Source organism: Simochromis diagramma, unplaced genomic scaffold (assembly GCF_900408965.1).
Source record: "Simochromis diagramma unplaced genomic scaffold, fSimDia1.1 OVJJ01000338.1, whole genome shotgun sequence".
In the NCBI taxonomy this organism is placed as follows: Eukaryota; Metazoa; Chordata; class Actinopteri; order Cichliformes; family Cichlidae; genus Simochromis; species Simochromis diagramma.
In genome coordinates, this window is record NW_024387088.1 from 16,607 (window position 1) to 33,141 (window position 16,535).

At 39.8% G+C, this 16,535-nt stretch overlaps 2 protein-coding genes and 1 long non-coding RNA gene across 4 annotated transcripts; 1 reads left to right on the top strand and 2 right to left on the bottom strand.

Annotated features, from left to right (window-relative positions):
* Positions 1-584: 584 nt before the first annotated feature.
* LOC120742684 lies at positions 585-3,218 on the top strand. Its single transcript, XM_040046114.1, has 6 exons — positions 585-1,013; positions 1,234-1,351; positions 1,448-1,516; positions 1,679-2,053; positions 2,177-2,288; positions 2,384-3,218. Exons 1-6 carry the CDS (start codon positions 819-821, stop codon positions 2,433-2,435), a joined length of 921 nt encoding a protein of 306 aa, XP_039902048.1. The 5' UTR covers positions 585-818; the 3' UTR covers positions 2,436-3,218.
* Positions 3,219-8,112: 4,894 nt separating this feature from the next.
* LOC120742685 lies at positions 8,113-10,647 on the bottom strand. 2 transcript variants are annotated; one of them, XR_005697925.1, is made up of 5 exons: positions 10,525-10,647; positions 9,446-9,614; positions 8,860-9,104; positions 8,635-8,743; positions 8,468-8,515 (listed from the first exon to the last, which is right to left on the bottom strand). XR_005697925.1 is itself a non-coding variant. In XM_040046116.1 (4 exons), exons 2-4 carry the CDS (start codon positions 9,612-9,614, stop codon positions 8,291-8,293), a joined length of 864 nt encoding a protein of 287 aa, XP_039902050.1. In that variant the 5' UTR covers positions 10,525-10,635; the 3' UTR covers positions 8,113-8,290. The 2 variants fall into 2 exon arrangements, 1 of the variants encoding a protein (XP_039902050.1); XM_040046116.1 differs by having other exon boundaries at positions 8,113-8,515; positions 8,635-9,104; positions 10,525-10,635.
* A 1,765-nt stretch (positions 10,648-12,412) lies between these two features.
* LOC120742688 lies at positions 12,413-14,155 on the bottom strand. Its single transcript, XR_005697926.1, has 3 exons — positions 13,867-14,155; positions 13,313-13,356; positions 12,413-12,592 (listed from the first exon to the last, which is right to left on the bottom strand). It is a non-coding gene; the product is annotated as an uncharacterized LOC120742688 (long non-coding RNA).
* Positions 14,156-16,535: the final 2,380 nt, after the last annotated feature.

Genomic DNA, 16,535 nt, shown 5'->3' on the forward strand with positions numbered 1-16,535 from the left:
CCGCTCGCGGCGATCAGAGACGCTTCGAGCAGAGGCTCCAGCCATCCATTTACTCCAATAATAACCCCGTCACAGCGAAACATGAGGCTGTGAAGCACAATCTAACTGGAGAACCGGGGACCTTCTCCGCGAACGGGTTTTTCCCCCTAATTTAATGCTTTCTTTTAATGACATTGTTAACATTTCTCAACAAAAACACATGAAAGTATCACTGATAATTCAACAATAAAATCGCTTCATTTTGTGGCCATCACACAGTGTTTTCCAAAGTGATTCACGAGCTGAAAGTGCGCAGATTTAACGTACATAATCCTTTGTTAGGTTTATTATTTTCATTTCACACGTAAGACACATTTATAGATTCATTGACCACTCCTGTTAGTTTTGGATGCTCTCGGCTCCAACCAATCAGACGCAACCTGTGTAAGCAAAGGATGATGCGAGAACGGAGAGACCCATTTATAAGAATAAGAAAATGAGGCGGAACTGATTGATTCTAATGCAGGTATGTAAAAAATACATATATTTAAAGTAATACCTTGATGTGTGTTTCAAAGTTTGTTTTTCATAAGAGCTTCAAACAAACAGAGGTGACTGATCTCGGAAATGGTTTAATGCATTTAAAAATGGCTACAGCTACCGTCAGCATACTTGCTAGGTAACGACTACACGTGGCTACTGCAGCATTAGCCATTTAATCCAACGATGATGGATTAAATCTATTACAAACTTTAAAGGACTTGTGTGTTGCAAAATACCCTCACATAGTGCGTAAAGCAGTTTTTGCGCTAAGAGTTCTGCTAGCTCTTTATAAACTGATGATGCTAACGTTAATTGCTAACGTTAACTGGAGCGCCAAGACTGAAAATCATTTGAATTGCGTTAGTTATGTGTTTATGTCACTGAGTTCTGCAAAAATCTCTTTCCTCTTTAGCTTGAAAATGAGTGATTCAGAGGATCCCGAGCTGGAGGAAGAGCTTCAGGCTGCTGACGAACTCCTTCAAAATATGCAGGTAACATTTTTAGTGGAAACAGTTGTTAAAGAGGGAACACGCTTGTCTAATATTTTGGAGTAAACATTATATTATTTGAATTTTTTTTTATAAATTTTTATATATGTGTATATATAAGTTTATGTCAAATTAAGTTGGTTAACTTAAGATGTTTGATAATCTTTGCTTTAATCATGGACTGTATTTTAGGTGTTCCCTTTTTTCCTTGTTAATTGCGTAGAATGATGCACAGAGTGAACTTCAGCCAAGACCAGTGCGCTGGAAAAAACGTGACAGACAGGGAGCTTTTATTCCTCAAAGACCATCAACCAGTCGAAGTACTAGATGCATGCCACGTGGTCAGTGTTCACACAACCATTGATTTTATCTCACAACTTGTTTTCACCAAAGAATTTCAGTAAGTAAATATTCTTCAATCTCTTTTTTCCTCCCAGTGTCCAGAGATCAGCATCAATGTCCACGTGAAGAACCTAGTTATGTTGCCAGTGTCAACCCAACAAAAGGTATTTTACCTTCTTGTATATATTGGGATTTCTGTTTACTTTTATATTTGTTGTTATAGTTGAGTTAGGCAGGGATTTTGTGGAGTCCTAAGAAACATACTGCCTAGAGTGTTTTTCACTTTGTGGAAGAGTTTCTTCCTTTCTTTATTTTTTTTCTGTTAGTGTGTGGAACTGAGGTGCTTCATCAGGATCTCCTTCAGTTGTTGGAGGATGGAGAAGAGGACGCAGCCATGACTTGTGAGACGTCGTGTGAGTCAGCTGCTACTCACTGGGCGATCAGAAATATGGTGTCCTCGCAAAAGTGGAAAGAGGCCAGGCCTTGTCTTATAGACAATATGTTAGCTACTCTGGATCCACAGTCACACCGTGTGTGTCAGTGTGGCAAACAAGTAGTTGTGAGGTGTCTGGACTGCCTGCCTCTTCCATTCCTTTGTGCTGACTGTGATATTGCAGTTCACACACACTTTGTCCTGCACAGCAGAGAGGCAGTAACAGGAGGGTTTTTGCAGCCTTCATCAGAGTTTCACAAGCCAATATGTACAGTTTTTAAGTCTTATACATTTCTTGCTATGTACTATGAGTGTGTGCTGTTATTGTATATTTATTGTGTATCAGTTAATTTCTAATTCTTTTTATATATATTGTGTGTTTTAATGTTAGTTCGGCTGTTGCCTGTGCAAAGGCCAGACCATGTGTGTGACTGCCCAGCAGGTAACGTTGAGGTTTCAGTTGATGGAAACCGCAAGCTTTATCGCTTTCAGTCTAATGCAAGGTACGTTATGCATTGTGTACATAAATCAAATATGGATTTGTAGAAAAATGCATTTTAATGTTTCTTTTCAAACAACTGTCACTGTGTTCGTTCAGCACTTCAGAGCAGGGGAACTTTGAAGGTGTCTTCATTGAAAAAGATGAGTAAGTTGCTGAGTTTGTGAAATACATCCAGAGACACACAAATCATGTAAGATACACATATATATTAGTGCTGTTAGCGTTAATCTTGTTAAAATAACGTTAATGCCATAACCATATACACATACGTGTGTGTGTGTGTGTGTGTATACATATATGGATGGGTCGATATTTATTTTATTTTTCTCTTGGTGTTGTCGTAATACTATTTACTTTACTTTATCTTAATGTGTACTTAATTTTGTCACCATGTGTATTTAAAAAAAACAACAACATGATTTTTATTTTGTGTTATCAGTGCTGTCCTTGGGAAATATGAAGTCTTGTGTGACTCAAGGCTAATTCAGCTAATTGTTATGCATTTGTTTTAAAAAGTTTGTCCCTGATAGGGCTTAATCATGCCATGTCTTTTATGTTAAAATCTTTGAGTGTATAGGGAAAGGGTTGTGCGGATCTTCATCTTGGACTGCAGCAAAGGAGTCGTCCAAAAAGTCCACTGGGAAGTTGGATGAAGAGGGCATGGAAATAGCTGTTTGTCGCCACGGAGTCCTCTTAGCTGCACTGAACATGTTTCGAGGGGAGATCTTTGCTTACCCTCTTTTTCTCCAGAGGAAGTTGGCAGCTAGCGTCCCAGGACATATTATGTTCCTTTGCTCCGATGTGGCCTGTAAATATTTCCCCTATTTAACCAAGGTGGCTCAGCAGTGCCCTGAGCTGAGGAACCTCTTGTCAATGCTTCCTTTTCTCTCCGTCATGCATGCAAAGGCTCACACTTGGAAATGCGAGGTATACTGCAGCTCCTTTCTATAGATCAAATAGGGAGGTGCGTTTCAGGATGGGGCCAGTTCAACAGTTGGAGAAGAGGTGGAACAAGTAAACAGTTTCCTGTCTAGGGCGGCCATCACAACGAAGTACATGTCTAAAGCAGGTATGTGTCCGTGTCTGAGATTCCACTCAGTCTCCTGCTCATTAATTCTTATTTGTATACTAACTGAAATGCAGGGCGAACAGACATGCTGACCCTCCTGGCTTTGGGCTGGAACAAAAGGAAAGTGGAACAACTGGGCCGCACTTTGAGCCAGAGATATCTAAAGGTGATTTTTTTTTTTCAAAAACCATTTTAATGTGTGTGGTAATGGGGGAAAAACACCAGTACTCTTTTAATGTCAATATGAATGACATTTATTAATGTATTCTTAGATCATAAGGCTCCTTAGAGAACAAGTGGAGAGCCTGAATGCGACCAAAAATGAGCTGGGTGTGGATGACGACACACTGCAGCAATGGGTGGCCGATGTGCAGAAATGGGCTGAAGGTGAGTCTCAATATAATGCACTCGTGTATAACAATAGGACCCACCATGGCCTCATTAAAGAACTTAAGGTAGAATTAAGATCTTTCTGACAGTGTCAACAAACAATGAAAAATAAGCCTTGTAAAAGCAGAATTTATGGCAGAGTTGTTGCGTTTCATCAAATTGGATAGAACCTGGGTTGAAATGATGTCGTACTAATTGGTTTTATAAACCTGAACACCAACATACTTGTTATAATAATAATAATAGATTGGATTTATATAGCGCTTTTCAAGGCGCCCAAAGCGCTTTACAATGCCACTATTCAGTCACTCTCACATTCACACACTGGTGGAGGCAAGCTACGGTTGTAGCCACAGCTGCCCTGGGGCAGACTGACAGAAGCCAGGCTGCCATATCGCGCCATCGGCCCCTCTGGCCAACACCAGTAGGCGGTAGGGTAAACTGTCTTGCCCAAGGACACAACGACCAGGACAGAGAGCCCGGGGATCGAACCGGCGACCTTCCGGTTACAGATACGCTTTGTTACAGACTCTGAGGAGGAGGAAGACATTCCAGACGATGCCACTGAGAGTTATTTGAGCACTTCTGATGAAGACTGATTGTGTCATCACTGATGTTATGTTTGGTAAAATAAAAAGTTAATCACATCTCTGTTTAATGTGATTTTTCAACAGACATTTTACATTTTGAGAAGAAAAATGGAATTTCCTTGGTGCAGGTGTTTACCCTGAATCATTCTTTCCCATCTAATTTAATGACTAGTGTACATGTTCAGATACGATAACATAATTTAATTTATGGGATGCTTTCTGGGCTGCTCAAATTATCACAAAATTTAAAAGCACCAGGCAGCACACTCACAAGTAATTTTTTTGTTCAGTGTTTTGTCGAAGAAATCAACAAGTACAATTGAGATGTTTGCTGTAGTGGTGTGTTTGTTAAGAAGCATGCCAGCACACTGGTGAACTGACAGTCCCAGAATGCACCCGAGCCAGTGACTCGCCCCAGAGCAAATGAAATTGCTTACCTAGAAAGACCACCATCATCAAAGAAGAAGTAAAAGAGTAGGAAACGAATGGTAAGGGAAGGTACTGTGGGGTAGGAAAGAAAGGCCAGAGCTGTGCAAAATGACCTCCAGCAGGACACAAATGTGCACGTCTGCTCAAATGGTCAGAAACGGACTCCATGAGGGTGTTATGAGGGCCCGACGTCCACAGGTGGGGGTTGTGCTTACAGCCCAACACCGTGCCGGATGTTTGGCATTTGCCAGAGAACACAAAGATTGGCAACTTTGCTCCTCACGGATGAAGGCAGGTTCACACTGAGCACTTGTGACAGAGTCTGGAGACGCCGTAGAGAACCTTCTGCTGCCTGCAACATCCTCCAGCATGAGTTTGGCAGTGGGTCAGTTTTGGTGTGGGGTGGCATTTCTTTGGGGAGCTGCACAGCCCTCCATGTGTTCGGCAGAGGTAGCCTGACTGCCATTAGGTACTGAGATGAGATCCTCAGACCCCTTGTGAGACCATATGCTGGTGCGGTTGGCCCCGGGTTCCTCCTAATGCACGACAATCCTAGACCTCATGTGGCTGGAGTGTGTCAGCAGTTCCTGCAAGACGAAGGCATTGTTGCTGTGGACTGGCCCGCCCATTCCCCAGACTTGAATCCAATTGAGGACATCTGGGACATCATGTCTCGCTCCATCCACCAACTGCACCACAAAATGTCCAGGAGTGGGCAGATGCTTTAGTCCTGGAGTCTGGGAGGAGATCCATCAGGAGAGCATCTGCCACTTCATCAGGAGCATGCCCAGGTGTTGTAGGGAGGTCATACAGGCATATGGAGGCCACACAGACTAGTGAGCCTCATTTTGACATGTTTTAAGGACATTACATAAAACCAGATTAATGATTCTGTATTGCATTGATCAAGGAACCAACCCAATAGGAGCTAAAGGAATCCTCTTGACATTACTTCACTCAGTAAGTTTATATTATGTTTAATGTGCATTTTCTTCATCAGTTTAGAACATAACATATTAGCGCTCCCTGGTCCTTTTTGGCAAGAGCATCTGGCTGCAGCCACTGTGGAGCTCCACAGTAACCGGAAACACGTGACCTCCACAGTAACCGGAAACACGTGACCTCCACAGTAACCGGAAACACGTGACCTCCACACTTGCCGTAAACACGTAACTTTGGTTAAATCGACTTTGACAGCGAAATCTAAATTGCGTTTTTGTTACTATTGATGCTGCTGAGAAAAAAATGGTTTTAAGTGGGGGTTTTTAACACTCTGGGTTTGTTCAAAAAAAATTCACCATCCCCTAAATTGTTCGTGGCCAAAAGTGACACTTGCTGTTTCGCTGATTAATTTTTTTTTTTTACAGTACATCGCGTTGTGCGTTCTGATTGCTGTAGACCATTGTCAATCAATCGAGTCCAGTGTCTCCTGTACAGGAGCGGTCCCTAATAGGCCCGGTCCGTGAGTCTTTTGGTACCGTTCCGCGAGAGTTGATCCTCCGGTGTGAAATGTATGGTTGTAGTTGTGTGTCTTATTTTGAAAGAACTATTTACGCGTTACCATAGCGACCAGAGAGCATTAAAAAGCAGAGAGGAGGATGTCACTGTCATTGTTGTTGGCGCACAGCTCAAGTCACGTTTATTATTATATTTACAAAATACCACAGTTTCTTTTTTTTATTCTTTTGTTGTATTTATCCGCGACACCTTAAAGGTCGTTCCCTGAAAATATTGTCTGACATTAAAGTGGTCTGTGGTGCAAAAAGGTTGGGGACTCCTGCTGTACAGTACAGAATGCGTTTAGCTTGTCGAATTTACATAAATCTTCGATCGCTAGCAGTGTAACTCTGAAGTGCTGTACTGTATGTTTGTAGGTTTTCTCCCAAACAAACACAACAATGCCGACGACACGTTTTGCACCCTCAAATGCACCTTTAGGTTTCATTCCATAATACTGGACTCATGTTTCTACGAAGGTTTGAACTCTAAGAGTGTTTAAACAAAAGAGAAAAGTGTGAAAATGTTCATGCCTGTCTGAGAAAAGTGTATAAAGCATGTGGTGAGGGGTTTTACAGTCTTAACATCTATAATAATTGTAAAAAATAAAGTTGGCTACTTCATGGATTTCACCTACCGCAGGTTATTTTTAGAACGTAACACCAGCGATAAACGAGGGGCTGCTGTATTATTGATAGTAGAGTCTGGGACATCTAATTGATTAACATCGACATTGATTATTATGCACTATTATTTTTGTTCAAGGAGAGCCAAAAATATAAAACTCTCTCTCAGCTTGTTTGTTGCCAAAAATGGCCACTTTTTGTGTATGTTCACAAAATGCTATAAAATGTATATTTCTTAAAACAATATATCTACTTTTACCGACGTGACTCTTTAAAATAGCACCAGTCCTTTTCATCAAAATCAAAATTGTATCTAAATTTTTTACTCTTTATAGCCAGTTAGGTTATATATTACCATTAACTTTTCAGATAAAATGGTGATAAAGTCCTAATGTTTTCATGAAACTTCCTTTTTTTCCCCATCTGAGCATCGGGGAAAAGGCTGTCTTGCAATTGTTGAGGTCACTAGTGTGTGCCCCATTTCTTCCAGGATCACTCTCTTTATAGGTTTTAGTGGAATCCTAGTACTGCGAAGTGGTTTCATGGTACAAAGGGATTGTATTCCAAGATCTGGGAGACTGTAGAAATGAGCAGTGATGCCCTTCCTACCATCTTTCCAGAAAAATAAGTGATCTGGAAGCTGTTAGGCTTACTTACAGTAGCAGCACTTTCTGCACCTGCATAAACTCCAGGACACATTTACTAACGGTGTTTGTTGCTGTATGTGCTGCAGCTTTGAATTTTTTAATAATATACATTTTGTTAATATTTTGGCTATGGTGTCTTGTTATTAAATGTACAAGAGTAAAAGTGTTTTTAGCAGGTGCTTCAAAGCTAAGTTTGACTGGGAAACTCAAAGCTCAATTGCCTGTATCAACAGAAATTCACTGCAGCCTATGTAATATTTCATGCGTCATAATTTATTCTACTCTATCTTGCAAATACATATTTGTGTGGCAATGTCATGCACAACACACACAACTATTAGATCCTTAAGATCAAACCCGTGTCATTCTTTTGGTCCACTGCAGTGCAGTAGTCAAAAAAAAGAATAAGTGAAGTGTCCACAGATGGCCAGGATAGAGCCCAGAGTGTTAATGTTTAAAATGTATAAAAACATTATTGATTACAATTCTTTACTGTTAATATCAACAATAAGCTTTTTATTTTGAAAATACAAGTTCAAAAAAATGCTGTTACATTTATATTTAATGCTGTTACACTGTAATCCTTTATTATAAGTATGGACACAGAATAAAGTGAACAACATTTTGAAATAAGTTTAATTGGAATTTTGTACTATGCAAAAACAAAACAAAAAAAACAACAACATATTAAACAAACAAACAAACACAGCCAGTGCCTTCATTTGTCCATTACATGTCAAACATAGCACTGACCCTTAGCCCCTGCTCATCAGCTCCATGTCCTCTGCAAACTGAAAAACAAAGAGGAACAAGTCCCTTGCTCCAGTGTCTTCTTCCTCTGACATGTCTCTTAAGACCCTCTGCTGGTCCCCTTGATTTAAGGACAGATATTTGGGCATTGTTACGTGTCCACGGAAAAGTGCCTTATTTTGGACAACCCACTGCACAGCAGGACGCAGATCTTCAACAACTGCTGGCTCCTGTGTCAGGAAAATGGGGATGAAAACATAGTTATTTCTCTGTTGCAGAACAGTTTTTTAACAGTTATTCAAATGTCACTAACCATGTAATTACACTACTGTTTAAAGTGAATACTGACCTGACTGACTTCCTGGAACTTGTGCTTTTTCAGTCTGAAAGTGGGCACGTGTTGTCCTTCAAGCACAGCTTTGGCTTCCTCTCTCCAGTGTGCAAATAGCTTGCCAGAGCTACGAAGAGTAAGGCCACAGTGAGGGCATGTCATTTTCATGGACTTTCCATCAGCTGCAGTTTTATTGAACACAGAGGGTAGAGCATATGAATGTTCTAACAAAGACTCAGAAACCGAAGACAAAACCTTGGGGGGGAGACGGGGCTCCTCGAAGAGTACTGCCGGAGGAATACGGGTCTCCTCGGAGAGTTCAGCGGGGAGCAGTCCTGATAATGGTGGCTGACTTGGCATTGAAGAATGCTGACAAGACAATAAATGCCTTGCCATATCCCCACGCCGTATGATTGTAATCTTACAGACAGGGCGGTGAAAGTGTCCTGTTGTCCTACAAGGCAGCCTGCACCGGCATATCATTTTATCTGTAAGAGAAAAAAAACAAACAAACAAACAAACAGATGTAATTTAAATGTAGTTGTATAGAATGCAATCAATTTGTCTAACAATCAGATTGTACATGTTAACAAAAACATCCAAGCCAACCTCAATAATGAAAGAAAAATGGTATGGATCACAAAAGTTATGTCAAGAAAAGTGGTGAAAAGTAAATAAAAATATATTTTATAAAAACACTATTTTTGTTGCAGATGAATGCACTGAACTGTACAATATCAACAGCAACTTTTAAGTCAACAAAGATACTGCAGAAGTGCTTAAAAAAGTGCATATTTATAACTATAAAGTATATTTAATACAAACATACCTTTGAAAGGCAAAGCATTTTTTATATGCACACTTAGATGCTCCTCAATCTTTGCCCTGACAGTAGGGTTGAAAGTGGGGCACAGAGGGCAGTGAAAGAGTCCTCTGCAACACGTGTTGCATTCCTGCAATTCTGGCTTTAAGCCCGAATTCCAGATTGATATGTGCATCTAAAACAGAGAGAGAAACAGATAAACACCATATACACATTTAAGTTAAGGTTTTAGCAGAAATAACAATTTACAGTTGGCATGTAATAGATTTGGGAAGAAAATTCTTGAAAAAAAACACAAATATTTTACAAGACACTTTAATTTGTGAGATATGTTTCTATTGACATATAACAGTTAATTGAACAGAGGCTAACTAAAATCTGGGCAATAAAAAAAAGCTGTACAGAATAGAATGACGAATAGAAGTATTGATAAATATCTAAATCTGTTTGTGACGAAATTTACAGTGTTGACGCTAACCAAAGGTGTCACAAGTACACACGTTCCTTACTACAGTTTAGATACCTCTGTTTAAAAAGCACCGACTCGACTTTTTAGTCAAGTGGAAGTAAGAAGTACAGGGTCTAAAATATAATTTATGTACAAAATTTTGAAGTAATCTTGCGTCCAAAGCACGCGTGCGGGGGGCTGATTTACAAATGTACGGATTACAAAGTACAGATACGCGTGCTAAAATGTGAGAAGTATAAAGAAGTATACAGTAGGCACAAAAAAGTACAGCAGTAAAGTAAAGATACCAGAAAATTCTACTTAAGTACAGTATTGAAGTATTCGTTATTTTGCATCTCTGACTCCAACAATAAATCATACTCTAATGCAAAATGTGTTTTTTGCTTCTTCTCGCGCACAGAAGCCGTTAATCCAGCTCTCTTACTTAAACCAGGCCCAGGAAAAAGCATATCTGTGTGTTTCTCTGCCATGGAGCACGATGAAAAAACATTAAAATAAGGAGGAATGTTGTTGTAACGCAAAAAAAGTGGCAACATGATCATTGTAAGAAAACTAGACGATTCCTAGAATTATGAAATCACCAACGGCAAATTTATTTAAGAAAGACTTAACCAACCTTTGCGATCAACTTGCAAGACTTCCACGGTATCCATGCGTGTTTACGGCTACTGTGGAGGTCACGTGCTTCCGGTTAGTGTGGAGGTCACGTGTATCCGGTTACTGTGGAGCTCCACAGTGGCTGCAGCCAGACCCTTCTCCTTTTTGGAGACAGATCCTGAGACAGCAGGCAACTATGGAGAACTCGTGTCAGCTGTGGTAATTAAGGAATACTTTGATTTAATATTGAATTCATGACAACTATCCTCAGGCACATATTCCAGGATATATATAATGACATAAGTAAACTCCCATTTTAGAATCATTGCCTTCTTTGATCTGACTTATTGCCTCAGACTTTGGCCCTGTGTCCCCAAAACTACAGAAAATCCCAGAGCGTTCTCACTCCCGAGGCGTAACATGTCGACGTTTTGTCACGTCCCGCGGCGTTCCTGAGGAACGCGAAAGGAGACCTTCGGCGTTCTTATGGTACGCGGCGGGTTATGGCTGGAGTCCAGTGCAATGACGCTCCCGCGGTAATAGACGTTCCAGCCCTGTATTCCAGCCCTAAACCTAACCTTATCCCTAGCCCTGACCATAACCTTATTCCTGACCTTAACCAGGACTTTAATGATGTTAAATAGCGTGTTTCTAAGCGATTTGAAGAAAAAGAGCGAGCATGTGTAGATTCATTCCAGACGGTTCTCATATTTCCTCTTTTTTCCGAGGTCGTCATTTAGGAACGTGGTGGGTAGCCGAAAACGTAATATGTTGACGATTTGTCACCTAGCGTAAAATGTTACGCTTTGGGAGTGAGAACGGGTTGGAAAATCCATGACACTGAGTAAGAGGCCTTTATCATGTTATAAGTGAGAGAGTTTGGTGTGACAGTGGTTGAACATGCCAAATCAATCCACAACATACTGCCATTCCCCAGCTGTAACCTGCATATTCATCAAACCAAAATCCAGTATCATAGCCACATGGTAGACATACAGATGAGGTTAAAGGGCTGTGTCATTTTGCCAGATAGCTTCATCCCAAAAAAGAAACATTCTTCAAAAACAAAAGTTTGTGAATATTTCCAGTATTGCCAGGCCTAAACCAACCTGTTAAACTTATCAAATTATTGTCATAGATACAAACCTATTGATTGAAACAGAATAATCCATTGAAGCCTCCATCATCATCCAAGATCACTGTTACTGTTCAGATTATTTTATCTCTATTTTCCTCTAGAATGTTTTGAAAATCAGCATTTGATCGACAGACTTTTTAAAAGTTTCTTTTGATCCTATTGTTTACGTGTGTAATTGCATTTGTATTGAAATTATGACAGGAAAACCCTCAATCAAATTGTATCTTTGATATCTAATAATAATATTAACAATAATGTTACATATGTAATATGTACACAATAATATTGTACAAACAAACAAGAAAAATAGCAAAAAATGTCAATTTTTTTCTAATACCCTGTATGTATGTGTATGTATATGTGTGTGTGTGTGTATATATATATATATATATATATATATATATATATATATATATAGTATGTATGTAGATATAGATAAAAACCACATATGACCACAACTCCAAATGTGCAATTGTCACTGCATCTAAACATGACATATTACAAAAAAGTAGAAACATATAATATACAATATGTTCTGAAGCTGGTACTGGTGCAGTTAACTTTGCTTTAGGCTCCCATACACAGTAGGTGTTACTTACTATACGTGCAGTGCAGTATTACTTTAACTTGTAACATGTTATAATAAGCAAGTCACTTCTATATTTATGAGGATGTAGACAATAATGTTGGCTGATATGTAAAACTATGAGATATCGAGTGCAGGGAAGATATTATTGATCGATCAGATTCATGTATGTGTTAGGTACTTAAGCCACAATTAGAGAGTGAAACAGAGACTGACACTGGTTGAAATGTATAGTAAATATTTTATTTTGAACTTTTATGCTGAACTACAAACTGTGAACTGTGCGATCTCTGCGACCTGTGGTGCCTGGTTTACTGTGTGTAAAACTGCGCAGGTTCCCATGTGTCATCCCACACTTTGCCACTGTCAGGAGAAAAACATAACAAACAATAACGACAACCACACACACAATAGGACAATTTAGGTTGTGACATATGACAATTTTTTAGGATGAAATATCTTCTATATTCATGTCATGCTTTATACACCTTCATTGTAATATAAATCAAGTCAGAGAGTAATAATATATGTAGTAGATGTCAAGCAGGACCACAGCAGCAGCCACGATCCATCGGAACCTGCTGGATGAGAGAGCACAGAAACTCCAGGGAAGAAGTTTAGTTAGTAACATGCATGAACTGCATTACTGAGACATGTATGTTTACAGATGGTGAGGGAGAGGGGGAGAGTTTTTAGTAAAACGAGACGTGACTGCATCTTCAACCAATACTGAGCCTGCATAACCCTGAAAGAGACAGACAGAGGGGGGGGGGCGACACTAACCCCCGGCAGTCTGGTCCTATGACAGCATAACTAAGGGCTGACCTGAACCAGCCCTAACTATAAGCTCTATAAATAAGTAAAGTCTTATGCCTACTCTTAAAAGTGTTGACCATGTCCACCTCCAAAACTCATAATGGACTTTGGAGGTGGACAGCTATCAAGCTCCTCACAGAAGAGGAGCTCGATAGCTAAAAGCTCCCAATTTACTTTAGTCCAAATACATGAGTTCAAATTGAGGTGATAACTATTTGTCAACAATATGAATGTCTGTTCCCGTCCAACAAAGTTGTTACTACATACCATGTTGAGCAGGGCTTCCACTTGACTTTAACTTCTTCTTTTTCCTGAAAAACATGATATAAACAAACAATAAATTAAGAAAGACATGCAAGTTGCATACAAAAAGGAGCTTATAAACATTTGTGTACTATTGAATGGCTCAATATATTATACAATTAGTTTACAAAAACATAAGAACCACTACAATGCTTGTACTGCCAGCATCGAGTGCATGTCAGCAAAGCAACACTGCTTACATTGTGGCTCACAAGCAAAACTAACTGAAGCAGATGTTACTGAATGGGAAGGAGCACCTCCACATCAATCACTCCTTCTGAGCATGATGTCAGGAGGACTTTAAAGAATGTAAACATCAGGAAGGCAGCACGACCAGGTCGTATCAGGTAGTATGTTCTTATTTAATGTCCTATTTGGAGCGAAATCCTGACTCAGTGGCTGAATTAGTGTAGATTCATCAAATACAAAAGCTTATGGATAGTCAGTCAGGCACAGTTCAAATCCGGGAAGTCCAAAGACGCAAACAAATCTGCACAACAGCAGGCTAAATTACTTACATTTACAACTCTCCTGTCTACTATCTCTTCATATTTGAAAATCTTCTGTGTACGGTGTTTTCGGCATTCTGAAAAATAACAAATGAAATATTTACATGAGGTCTGTAAAACTGGAGAAAATGCAAAAATTAAGAAAAAGAAATCTTAACAAACTTAACGAACCTGTCATGTGTTTCGTACATTTACAATACCATAACATCTAACCTATCCTTGTCCTTTTTTTGTTTGGGACATCCGAGGTGTACACCGTAGAAATTGAGGGAGATGCAGGATGTGGAGAGGAGGATGCAGGAGGAAGCAGAGATGGAGAGGAGGATGCAGGAGGAAGCAGAGATGAAGAGGAGGATGCAGGAGGAAGCAGAGATGAAGAGGAGGATGCAGGAGGAAGCAGAGACGGAGAGGAGGATGCAGGAGGAAGCAGAGACGGAGAGGAGGAAGCAGGAGGAAGCAGAGATGAAGAGGAGGATGCAGGAGGAAGCAGAGATGAAGAGGAGGATGCAGGAGGAAGCAGAGATGGAGAGGAGGATGCAGGAGGAAGCAGAGACGGAGAGGAGGATGCAGGAGGAAGCAGAGACAGAGAGGATGCAGGAGGAAGCAGAGACGGAGAGGAGGATGCAGGAGGAAGCAGAGATGGAGAGGAGGATGCAGGAGGAAGCAGAGACGAAGAGGAGGATGCAGGAGGAAGCAGAGACGAAGAGGAGGATGCAGGAGGAAGCAGAGATGAAGAGGAGGATGCAGGAGGCTGACAGAGGGAAGATGTTGGTACAGTCTCTAAATGAAGAATAAATTCCTCGTTTAGAGCCTCTGGGTCTGGGACTGGTCCAGCATCGACACTGTCAGCAGAGGATGGTCCAGCTGCTGGTGTAGAACTTTTAGCAGGAGGTGAAGCTTGTAATTCTGCAAAATTTTAAATATTAAATATTCATTAAAATGGGTTGAAAAAATGTACAGTACACATAAACACATAATAAGTAGTGATTTGCATGTTTTCAGTTAAGTTTTTGCTAAAGTTACAACTTGTAAATATTGGCATCAAATATGTCATCTCACACACTCACTGACCCAAATCATTCAGTACAAGTGCCCTCTAGGGTAGTGTGACATCTGTAGTGCTTTTCTACATTGTACATTAATAAATTAATGAGTGTGACTATAAATCCAGATAGCTAATGACTTTTTTCCTCTGATGACACTACTTTCCTGACTTTGTAGTGCATAACATTTGACACTTCAAGCTAGTACTGTGACTTAGGAGTTTTGTACAATGGTGATGCTAACTACCTCAGGGAGGTAATCAGGTAACCTCTTAAGAAGTATATAAGTTATTTAAGAATCTTGGTGTTCATATTGGTAACATTATAACATTTGTTATACAAGAAAGTCTCGAAGTGAATTATCAGGTCTGGTTTTCGTGAAGATTTTTAAAATTACATTTGTATATACATGAGTGTGAAAGACCATACTATACACACACACACATACAAAATTGTTCAGGTGGGTAACACCAGAGGTTCAGTATGGCTAGCTTTGGTGATGTGAACGCCACATGGGGAGGTAATAAGGCATATATAACACTATTTTATGTTAGCAACAGGACATGTAGGGCAGCTGTTACCTCACAGCAAGAAGATTACTGGTCTGAACCTTGGCTGAATAATAGAATATAATAGAACAGAACAGAACAGAATAGAGTAGAGTAGAATAGAATAGAATAGCTGGTGACTGTTAACTATCCTCATCCTCACCATCTTGTTTGTCTCTGTGTACCTCGTGGTGATCTGCCTTCTTATCTAGGGTGTACCATGAGTATCACCCAAAGACAGCTAGGATAGGCTACCTGATAAGGACACCTGGTTACAGATAATGGACAAAGCATATCTTACTTCTCAGAAGGTGTTCATAAAGCTTCCTCATCTTCATGAGGATGTCACGTGCAGCACCTTCCGCTGGTTCGATCTGAGTGATCACGTCCCCTACTATACGGCCCTTACGGTCAAACTGTCCAAGAAACAGAATTGGCTGGTAGCCCAGGGCATGTAGTTTTGAAACCTGCAAGAACAACAAAGAAAAACATGCAGCCAGTCTTTCATGTAAGCAAATTGATGTATAACAAACCTTTAAGTTTCACATCTTTGTTGTTTCATTGTTGTAGATAGTTAAAGAGTATTTATGGTGACCAAACCTGTAAATGTATGATAAAATCCATCTTGAAATGTTTTGTCTGTCAGTTAATAGCCGATTAAATTAAAAATCAGAAGTAGCTTAAATAAAAATAGTTTTTAACAAGTTTTTTCTAGTTTGATGTCTTTAGTGTGATGTTATTCTGATGTGAATAACTTTTTTATTTATGCTCTTTTATAAATTAATATTTTATGTGTATATACATGTCTTGTTAGTTTCTTACTTCATGATATACAAGAAAACATTGACAACTGTGATTAATAAAGAATTGTCTAGCAGACCAACCACTTATTAGATCAGAACTTTTAAACTTACTGACAACTGGGCTGAATTAACCACCCTGCTCGCATTTCTGTTGTTTTTAACAGAGGCAGCCCAGTTACTGTTTTTAAACTGTTCTTGTTTTTTTTTCAATCCCTCCTTTAGGTTCAGGCTGCCCAGGCATCCACTGCATGTCTTCCTGTTGCAGGTGTTTGGAGCCTGACAGG

What these genes read in the sequence shown, in the direction of transcription:
- LOC120742684 (XM_040046114.1), top strand. Translation starts at nt 819, where the DNA reads ATGATGCTAACGTTAATTGCTAACGTTAACTGGAGCGCCAAGACTGAA. An exon ending in AACTCCTTCAAAATATGCAG is followed by an intron (nt 1,014 to 1,233) that starts GTAACATTTTTA and finishes TTAATTGCGTAG; the next exon opens with AATGATGCACAGAGTGAACT. An exon ending in CGCTTTCAGTCTAATGCAAG is followed by an intron (nt 2,289 to 2,383) that starts GTACGTTATGCA and finishes GTGTTCGTTCAG; the next exon opens with CACTTCAGAGCAGGGGAACT.
- LOC120742685 (XM_040046116.1), bottom strand. Translation starts at nt 9,614, where the DNA reads ATGCACATATCAATCTGGAATTCGGGCTTAAAGCCAGAATTGCAGGAA. An exon ending in AAATGCTTTGCCTTTCAAAG is followed by an intron (nt 9,105 to 9,445) that starts GTATGTTTGTAT and finishes TTTCTCTTACAG; the next exon opens with ATAAAATGATATGCCGGTGC. An exon ending in AGTTCCAGGAAGTCAGTCAG is followed by an intron (nt 8,516 to 8,634) that starts GTCAGTATTCAC and finishes TTCCTGACACAG; the next exon opens with GAGCCAGCAGTTGTTGAAGA.